The sequence below is a fragment of the Cynara cardunculus genome, unplaced genomic scaffold, assembly GCF_001531365.2.
Source record: "Cynara cardunculus var. scolymus isolate 2C unplaced genomic scaffold, CcrdV1 Un_Scaffold_5649, whole genome shotgun sequence".
NCBI lineage: Eukaryota > Viridiplantae > Streptophyta > Magnoliopsida > Asterales > Asteraceae > Cynara > Cynara cardunculus.
In genome coordinates, this window is record NW_020202512.1 from 17,029 (window position 1) to 27,907 (window position 10,879).

General features: G+C 30.7%; 1 protein-coding gene across 1 annotated transcript; it reads right to left on the reverse strand.

Annotated features, from left to right (window-relative positions):
- Positions 1 to 7,268: 7,268 nt before the first annotated feature.
- On the reverse strand, positions 7,269 to 9,683 carry LOC112504452 (signal peptidase complex-like protein DTM1). The gene is made up of 2 exons (XM_025108392.1): positions 9,368 to 9,683; positions 7,269 to 7,482 (listed from the first exon to the last, which is right to left on the reverse strand). The coding sequence occupies exons 1-2, from the start codon at positions 9,613 to 9,615 to the stop codon at positions 7,395 to 7,397; spliced, it is 336 nt and encodes a 111-aa protein (XP_024964160.1). The 5' UTR covers positions 9,616 to 9,683; the 3' UTR covers positions 7,269 to 7,394.
- Between the last annotated feature and the right edge of the window lie 1,196 nt (positions 9,684 to 10,879).

Genomic DNA, 10,879 nt, shown 5'->3' on the forward strand with positions numbered 1-10,879 from the left:
TCTTCAAGAATAATTATTTAACTGTTGATCATGACTTTTGGGTTACTTTTAAATGGAAGCGAACGTATTCTTTGTGTGCGGCCCTATAGGTTTACATATTCCTTAACAGTATTGTTGTGTGACACACGTCGTGAGCATATAATAACTTACATATACAAAAGAGCAATACCAATTTATCTTCCAGTTTATTTGATTCCTGCACTTATAGTACATCGCCAAGGACTTGCAAAACGGTATGTATTTGTTCATCCTCATGTCCTTGTGGTGATATTTTTCTTTCTTATAGCAAGTGTTATTATGTGGGACAACCTACAACTTGTGTTAACATTATTAAATTTTGATCATGTGTTAACATTATTAACTTGTTTGGCTTCACAATGTGTCTGCTACAAATTTTGATCATGTGTTTACTTCCATTTAACAAACCTGCACAGTATTTTATCATTTGAATCAGACAAATCTGGACCAAATGTTAACATTATTTCTTGGCTGTAAGATGATTTGCATTCTAATCCTTTAATTTATGTTTGGCATATTAAAGTTCTTTTTGGCATATTAAAGTTATATCAATTAATTGTTACCTTGTAAATCTACAAAATTGTACTTGGAGATAAGAACACGAGTATTTGCGTTCTTGTTTGTATTCTTCTGATCGTCTTTATAACACTTTCAGCTGATTATATTATAAGTGCAGTCTGCTAAAATGATAAATAACATGTTTTTTTAAACTTGTTATTTTTTTACTTGATGCAGGCCCTTCACAATATTGGCAAAAGGTCTTCTAGGTACTACAAGATCGAGTATGTTTCTCTCTACATACGCTACTTCTGCCTGGTGAGTTTCATTTAATACATACACTTCATTTTTCTGTTACATATTCACCCACTTCTTAAAATGAGAGTAAACTTCATGGCTGGATGGTGGTTGCCATTCCCAAGAACATAGCTAGTTTGATAGAGCATTGAAAAGCTGAGGACATATTTTGATTTTCTACGGTTGTGGTAATTAGTTGGCACGTAAGCTGGCTCAGACACCCACAGTTACCACAAAAAAATAGATCAAGGACTCCTGTTATGGCATTGAAATATTTTTGTTTGAGAAAGTGCATTTAGCATGACCATTGCAAATCATAGAGTTTACTAATCGGTGGTAAATTAGCCTCTTCTGAATTAGGATGATAAGTACCACCTTGGTAACTTTTTGATCTTTTAATACACTTTGCTAGCTCAAAGAAATTTATGGTTCTGATATGTAAATAATGTCCATTTGGTACTTTGGAATCTTTAGATTATTTACACATGCTTCTTAATGGCAATCGAAAGAGGGTAGAACTGAAAACCCTTCAATTTTTTTATTATTATTCAAACTACTGAATAATACAAACGAGCTCAATATGTTCTACCTGCGGGTGGATGTACAAAGACCTGACCTCTACTCTCAAAAGACTAGATAGAAAATTGATATCTTACTATTTTCTTGGAATATTTTGGTTGGCGCCACTATCTCGTCTAGTTACTAATCCGAATTTATGGATTAGTTTTGAAATATTCAATTAATGTGGTTGATGTTGCGATTGTTTATCAGGGCCTGGACGTGCTTCCTCTTCAGGATTTTCAAGAGATGTAACCTCACCATGCTAGCATTAGGCACGGTAATACCACTTCCTCGTTTTCTTGATCAACATACGCTACAAAGTAACTGAATATATGAGAAACAACACTATACATTTTCACATTGTGAAACAATACATGTTTCACTGGTTATCACATTTCTCAACATTTGTGAAGTTCTCATTTGATTATGCCCCTCTATATATGTGTGTGTGTGTATGTATGTACATAGGGCCAGGTTCAAATTATAATTGTAAATATTTTGAGAATTGGGGAAGTAACTATGTCATGAGTAATTGTTGATGAAGAAGACTAACATATTGATGAATAACATTCATCATGAATATTTATCATGGTATTCATCATGAATAACTCATTAATACTTGATTCTCTGGTTCTTAAAACATTTACAATATTTATTTGAACGTGCTCCTATGTATGTATGTGTAATATAAATAAATTAAATCAAATGAACCTGGTAAATCTAAGGTGAAGTGGGGTCTGGGGTTAATATATATTGGTTCTATTTATTAACGTGTGTTGTTGAACATGCATGCAGTTCCCAACTGGGTTGGGATTGGCTATCTAGACGAAGAGCCGGAGAATCGAGATCTCACTCTACTGCCTTGCTCGAGCCATAGAAAGCTTCTTCACAACCATAGGATACATCCCACAATTCAACAACTTGAAAAGAGTCGATGTCTTAATATTCAGCATCATGATAGCAATCATTATGCATTGCTCCGCCATGGAAAGAGACGTTTTTCGATCCAAGTACTTGAACGTACTCGACTGGGTGTTCGGTGTGCCTCTTTCTCTATACGAGACAACCCCAAAACGAATTAGGAATCAAACGAGCCTGTGATGAATTTATTTTGATTCATCTGTGAATAATTTGGTTTAATGATATACATAAAGTGCAAGTAGGTATAAGAAACAAACTCTTTTGTATGCATTGTTTCTTGATTATTTTGATTATACAAGTAGCAGAAAATTTTGTAATTTTTTAAACCTTCAAAGAGGTTTATTTAAACTTTTATTTTGTTTTGAATCTAAAGCGGTGTTTGGTTAAGAGAATGGAATTTGATGGAATTGGAATCCATCAAAGGTATTTGACTTTGAAGGAATTGTAATGGAATTTGATCACGCATTTGGTTGGTAGGAATTGGAATGAAATCTCTCAAAAATAATTGGAACAACCATCTTAATTTGGACTATCCCACCCATCGCCCCATCCACATCCTACCAACCACCATATCACTACTATTGTCGTCACAGCTATCACCCCGCCCCACCCCTACCAAAACCATGCCCCACCCCTACTTTATAGGTAGGGGTTATGGCGGCAGGTGGGCGAGGCGGTGAGGGTAGGGCCAGAATGGGTAGTGGGTGGTAGTTGTGATGACTACAGTGGTAGGATGGTGGTTAGTGGTGGGTTGGAATAGGATAAGGTGGCGCGATGATTGTGGTGGAATAGTGGTCGGGTGGCTGCGGCCTGAGAGTGGGTGAGTATGACGACAACAATAGTGGCATGATGGGTTGGGGTAGGGTGGGGTGCAGGTGAGTGGCGGTTGTGAAGAAGACAATACTAGTGTGTTAGGGGCAGGGCAGGGCAGGGCAGGACAATAGGGAGGGGGTAGAATGGGTGGAGGAGTGGTAGTTGTGAGTCTGTGACGACGAAGATGGTGGGATGGTGGTCGGGTGGCTGGAAGTGGGTGGATATGACGACGACAATAGTGGCATGGTGGTCAGTGGTGTGTTGGAGGTAGTGTTGGTCCCGTAAGGGTCTACAAGAAGAGAAACAGTTTGTAGAATGGGGGGGATGAATACAAACACAGTATTTTCAAATTTAAATATATATTGATAGAGAAGATCAATATAGATTTTACAAGATTGTTTGCGGAAAGATAAGGTAATAAAAACATATCTAAACAATATTTGGTTACACACAAAGCTTTAGCAATTACAAGAAAAGAAGTTGCTAAGAGAAATATCATTTACTTAAGCTAGAAGATGCTTGAAGTAAGAATTAGGTTAGAGAGAGAGATGCACGCTCTCTGCATGAAGAAGAAACACTTCTATTTATACCCAGTGCATTAAATGTTCATTTAATGCAATATGGTAGGTTTAGAGTGCGTGTCAAGCCTTAATAGGAAGACTTGTCCTTTGCTACAGTGAATAGTATAGAAGCACTATTTCTGAGCAGACATCCTTACCTAAAGTTGGTGGACAAAGAGTCGACTAGTCGGCTCCGTACCGTACTAACTTTTGTAAGGGTATGAGTTTTGTCCTTTGTGTGCATAAGGACAAGACAACAACAATAGTGCTAAGCAAGCTTCCTTTGATCGCTGAATGCTGGAATGACCTGAAGGTCTCATCATTATTCGTTGAAGCTTGAGCAGTCTTCACACATGTGTAGACAGGCTTGTAATCACTGAATACCGCTTCGGATCACGTACTCGCCGGTCTCTAATCTTCAGTTTCAGTCTTCGACGTTTGCTGAAGGTTCTTTGATGTGAGTGTTGTCTTCTTGAAGTATTGATGTCTCTGATAGATTTACAATGCAAGTTCTTCAACGATTACTGAACATACTTAGTGAAGATCGCTGGAACTGAAAATACATAAACACAAATACAACGTGAAAGAGAAAATGGATTATCATCAAATTACCGAGAGAGATGATCAACAGGTAGGGTATCATGGTGATCATAACCTAAAAATTGATCTTTAATTTTTAAAGGTTTAAAAAATAAACAAACTCATATTTCTTCAGTTACCCATTACAAAATATTATTATAACAAATCGATCATTAATTCAGGTACCTTACAAAATCTATCCCAAATTTTGGTGCAAAAACTTAGATTCTGTAAAAGCTTAGATTTAATATTATATATGGTTTATCTTTCTTGCTATAAACAATCACATATCCCATACCATAGTATCAAAGATGATCCGTCATGTATATTGATTGGTTTGGCCCTACTACTGGTTTTGTATCACAAAAGCCATATATAATATTATATAATATCAATACAATATTATGAAATAGTCAATTTCTAGACATTCATTAACAACTTTGTAAATATTTTCTGCACTAATTAATATATGCTCAACGTTTATCTAATGATCGTTTGTATCTACCTTCATATACTAATTATACTTAATTCCCAAAAAATGTCCATACCTTTATTTTGCGTTTTATAACGATGTATAAATTTTCATAAATAATGCTTCAAAAGATGTCAAAGATATAATTTACTTGACAAATAATAAATTTTAGCCAAAATATGATCTTTTGAGACCAAACGATAACTAAAATATCAGGAATTCTCAAAATTTCATAAAATATAGGTACCCTTTTTGTAAATTCTAAAAGCTTAAATCGTTAAAACAGTGACAAAAATACCATTTTATAAGGTCCAAGGCATTTTTTGTAATTTCTGAAAACTTTTATTAAAATTGGAATCTCATTTCAAAAAGTCTAGGGGCCAACTTCACATTCCAAAAAACTTAAAAGAGTAAATTACACCATTAGTCTATGTGGTTTGTTCAAGATCTAGATACAATCTTATTTTAATAAAATTACAGTCAACTTCTTCATGGTTTGCATTTCGTTACGATCTAGGTCTCTCTCTATCTTTGACAACGTCAAATCTAATTCATTAACTCATGGTCAAATTACTCCTTGAGTTCACAAATTAAGGTTAGTAGAGTTAGATAAAAGGACCTGCTAACCATAAGAACGTTGAATGCAATTATTTTAAAATAAGAACTGTATTTAGATTCATATGGTGTAATTTACTCAAACTTAAATAATTAAACAGGGTCCAAACTACTTTTTAATACTTTGGGGCCCTATTTGGTAATTTAGTCTAGTGGAAACTACAAAGAAATCCTAATATTTGGCCCTTGCACTATGACAAATTCTAAATTTGCACTTTTAACTTTTGATTTTGAATTCTCTTATATTTTAGTCCAATATTTGATATTTGGATGTTACAATTAATTTCATCGATTTGTGATTCATAAGTTTATGAAAGGCCTTTGAACATCGGACTACATATATAGTCGATATAAAAGACTTCCATAACTATTAAAAATACCATAATTAATAGTATCTTAGTAATTATTTCTTGTAATAAATAATGCATATTTCTCATAAGAAAGAGTTCTGCTTGGTTCGTGGGTGTTTGATTATGAAATTCATCGATAGATTAACCAAGGATCAAGTATCATGATAAATATAATTAATTAGTTAATTTAACAACATATATATATCTTATAAAGCTCTGATACAATAATCTCTAGAAAATATATAACACAAAATTTTGAATTTTTTTAGCCTAACTATATAAATAACTCAAGTATTTACTATTTAGCATTCGTGACCATAAAATATAGGGAGATTAATTAAAAGTTGGCTTCATCTTTTAGTCATTTCTCTCACAATATTTAAAAAATGTCACTATCTTTGCAACTAAAAGAGATGAAAGATTAAATAAGAAGTTTTGAATCAGGTCCGCAAGTGTAGGGACCAAGTCTATAAATTAGTCCCAACACTTTCGTGACCTATATCTAATTTACAGATTTGGTCTCTACACTTGTTGACCTAGTTCAAAAACTTCTTTTTTACATTTTGACCCATCTGCAAGTTGAGAAGTTGTCACTTGTGGAGATAATGACATTTTTTGAAATATTGGGAGAGAAATAGCTAAGAGATGAAACCAAAGTCTAAAAATGACTACTTCTTTTAACTTTCCGAAAACATAAACCATTTAATAATAATCAATGGCATAATTGGTATAAAGTGACACAAAAAACTTCATAAGCTTATTGAAACTATATTCCAAGTAGCATTTCAATAAACTAACTTATCAACTAGTTTATGGTCATTCAAATGAAAATTTTCCAATACACTAAAAAACAAGTTAGGTTATGTTTTCAAATAGCCTTAATCATTTACTAGACATTCTTCGAGAGATCTTGATTGTTCTTTTCAAGTATTAGGCTAAACTTGCTTCATAGACTTGGCATAAAAGTCGCACAATTTGCTAATAAAATGAATAGGTCGAGTAATAAGATAGAACATGTAATTTTTTCGATTTGGATTGACCCGTCAACACTTTTTTACCGTATAATCTTTTAATATAATAAATAAATAATGTAATTAAAACGTTGGTATATGCTATTTGGATACAACTTCTTATATACTGATTTTACTTGTTCATTGATACAGTTAAAGCTAATAAAAAGATTTTCAAAGGTTCGAATTCAGACGTTATCAGAGGCTTTATAGCCATGATGGTTCACCTGCAGCAATGACTCCAAGCTATCCATGGTCGTCCAGGACATTAGTCGATGTCCATAAGCTAACTCATATATCACAATTATCCAATAAAAAAATCTAATGTCTTCTATACACAAATTAGAATCAAAACCCAACTGTTCTTTTTTTTTTTAATAAACACAACAAATTGGTGAAAGTTTCCAACAAATATGAGAATACAAGTTTCTCAAATGTACTCATACGTTTTGGATATGTAGAACCCTTTGAGATTTCAGTCTAAAAGAACTTGTATAAAGAAACAAAAAGTTATATACAAATTTAACGGTTTATATCTAAGTACGCATGACTGCAACAATATATACACAAAAAGTATTCCTAATAAAGATTGACAATAATTATAAAGATAAATAAAAAGAGTGTCAATTACCATTAAAAGTAGGAATATTTTACACATTGGGTACTTTTAAGATATTGAAAATCCATAGTAATAATTAATTTAGGTTGATATGTACATCCACCATTTATAGAAACCATATCCATATACCATCGTGTACAATATTGTTCTGAGAGGATACAACCTAAACCTGTAAAAAAAATAACATAAATTGATCAAAAGGAATGTATTATTATGAGACAAGATATATTTGAATAATAAATTTATAATTTTTAAATCTTAATACGTAAGAATTTATTAAAAACATGTTAGATCATCACAAAAATGAAAAATGAAGCGTTCACGACTTTTTTTCACATATAATACAATTTATAGTGAATGTGTGGTTTGTGATAAATAAAAGGGTCCATATTTATCATGAATGTGTGAATCATGATTAATATTCATCCTAAAGAGGGACTTGTTATGTAGTATAAACAGCGTCGGGTTCTAAAATAGGTTTTTAACCAAACTTTCCTATATTATATATATATATATATATACATATATATATATATATATAGGTTGTTTCAAATACAATCTATCGCATTTGTACAACCAATGCAACCCAATAAATTGATATATTTATGAAAATGATGAGAGTTCATTTATTATGATTTGAATATTTATAGAAGATGGATATGGTTCATTAATTATGATCAATACTTTATATCATAAAACAATCAAAACTTCTATGAAATCACATATTAATCAAATGAAATGGACGGTTGAGATTGGGTTGTATTGGTTGCGCAAATGTCAATGATTGTATAATAACCAACTCCTCTCTCTTTCTCTCTCTCTCTCTCTCTCTCTCTATATATATATATATATAGAGAGAGAGAGAGAGGGGGGGGGGCGTGGGGAAAGAGAACGATCAAATGCAAACCACCCCCTTTTGTGCAAACCCTACAAACCAATCTTATTCATCCATTTTCTTGATCAATGATTATGATTAAAATGTGTTATATTTGAAAAGTAAAATATAAAATAAAATAAAAGGTTTAATATTTAATTAATAAAAGGTAAAATTGGCAAACCATTTTAACTTTCAGTTATATTATATTATTATATTAGGAAAGCAAATCATTGTTTATTGACTTTTCTTCTATTGATATAGTTGACATATCATGTTCCTAAAAAACATTTTTTTTTACAGGCAACTTGGCAAAATATATTATTTGGGACTGAACTAGTTAATGAAACAGATTGATGTAATCTGAAACTTGTTTCATACCAATCCAAAACTTGTTTCATACCGGTCTGATTCATGATCGGAATACATCAATAGTGAAATTAGTTATATATATATATATGGTATATTTCAAATACAACCATGTCTTTTGTACAACCAATGCAACCAATTAATTAAGATATTTATGGAAATGATGAGAGTTCATTTATTATGATTTGAATATATATGGAAGATGATTAGGGTTCATTAATTATGATCAATACTTTATATTAGAAAACAATCAAACTTCTATGAAATCACAAATTCATCAAATTAAATAGACGGTTGAGATTAGATTGTATTGGTTATACAAATGTAAAAGGTTGTATAATAACCAACTTATATATATATATATATATATATATATATATAGTTTAATCATTTGAAAACCTCATGTATTCTGATAACTATAAAAATATTGTCATAAGGTATTGTTTCAAACGATTTTTTCATCGAAAGCTAGAATTTAATATATTGGTTATCATATATTTGTTTTAAAATTTATTTGTTTCAAATGTATTTGATTCGTAATGTAAAGCTTTTAATTGTATTTTGTTGTTTCACAAACACATAAAAGAAATTCAGACTTTGAAACGAGAAATAAACACATTATAAAATAAATATATATATATATATATATATATATATATATATATATCTCAATTAATACACTAAATTCAAAGATCATATTTCCTAATTACCAGGTTATCACAATTTTATGTTCCGATCACATGTTATCATATGGATTTGGCTATTTGGAATGGCAAAGTATTGAACCTAGAATTGAAATTGAATTCATCACCTGGAAGAAGATGGAGGCGAGTAAGGAGGATGAAGAGGAGGCAGATAAGGAACAGTCATCGGAGAAATCCACTCAGAAACAGGGCGATCGAAGAATTCCCAATCAGGAAGAACAATACCTCCGATCGCAAACATTCCAAACAGATATGTCGCCATTATCTTCTTCAATGAATATGTGTAGACTCCAATCACCACCATTATCGCAGCTAAACATATCAGAGATTTTCGCAGAGCTGCATCATCCGCCATTAATGGACGCCGGAAAAGTCTGTCAAAGTCGTAGGGTTTTAGGTGAAGATTATCATCATTAAAATGGAGTGAAGATTAGTTGGGTGGGTGGTGCATAAATGCAGCCTTTCTTCATTTAAGAGGGACACATTTTTATTTCAAATTATTTTCAAAAACTTTCACACGAAAATCTATATTATATTATAATATATATATATATATATATATGATAAAAACTTTTAAAAATCATTTTTTATATATAAAATATTGTTTATTGATATATATTATTAAAATTTAAGATTACAAATAAATTATGTATAAGTACAACTTATTAAAGCTTTATATTTGAATTTGTGTAACTAACTGTAGATAAACATAATCAAATATTAAATAAAATCTCATTTTAAACATAAAAAATCTAAAATATAATTAGAATAATCATTAAGTTATAACAGAATACTTAGTTATTATTTTTATAAAAAATTACATTATTAAACCTAAATTAAAACTTTTTTGTTACTAAACCTAAACTAAATTATAATTAAAAAAATTGAATTAAGAAAATTACGCAAAAATACAAGAACTTTTAAAAAGATTAATTTGATACTGATATTTTTTTTTTCAAAATTTTATGATATTTTTAAATTTATATTTTATTAAAAAATAAAAACATTATCGTTTTTCATTTTTAGTCTTTAAATTCTTTTCTTAACCATTTATCTACCTAAATGTCACAAATATCATTAAGCCCCTAAATGGTAATTCATAATTTGTGGGGGTTCAAAATGTAAAAAAAAAGTTGTACAAATACAAGAACCAATTTTATAAATTAGATAAAGGTCTATTGACACATCTGTCACACTTGGAAGTGTTAGGACTAATGTACATGTTTGGTCCATGTACTTGCAGATTTAGTTTAAAAACTTACTTTTTTGAAATATTATAAGATTGATTAATAGCTAAGAGATGAATCCAAAATTTGAAAATAGATACTTTAGTTAATTTCCCGCTTTTACCATTTTAAAAAGTATTTTTTATGTTTTAAAGTAATTGTCTAAATTTCTATTTTCTACGTATCCACTTTTTTGTTTATCTTTTAATTGGGAGATGAACTTTTTTGTTTATCTTTTAATTGGGAGATGGAGACTATTTCTCTACTCTTAAGAGTAAAATTGTTTTTAATTAATTAAAAGTTGTAATAATTACAAATTACTAAAAATATATGTTTTTTTTATTGTAAATATTTATTTTAGGACAAAGTAAATATAACTTTGCAGAAAAAGTT

Coding starts and splice junctions, on each gene's coding strand:
- LOC112504452 (XM_025108392.1), bottom strand. CDS start 9,615: ATGGCGGATGATGCAGCTCTGCGAAAATCTCTGATATGTTTAGCTGCG. Junction 7,483..9,367: donor TCGCCTCCATCTTCTTCCAG/GTGATGAATTCA, acceptor TTTTTTTTACAG/GTTTAGGTTGTATCCTCTCA.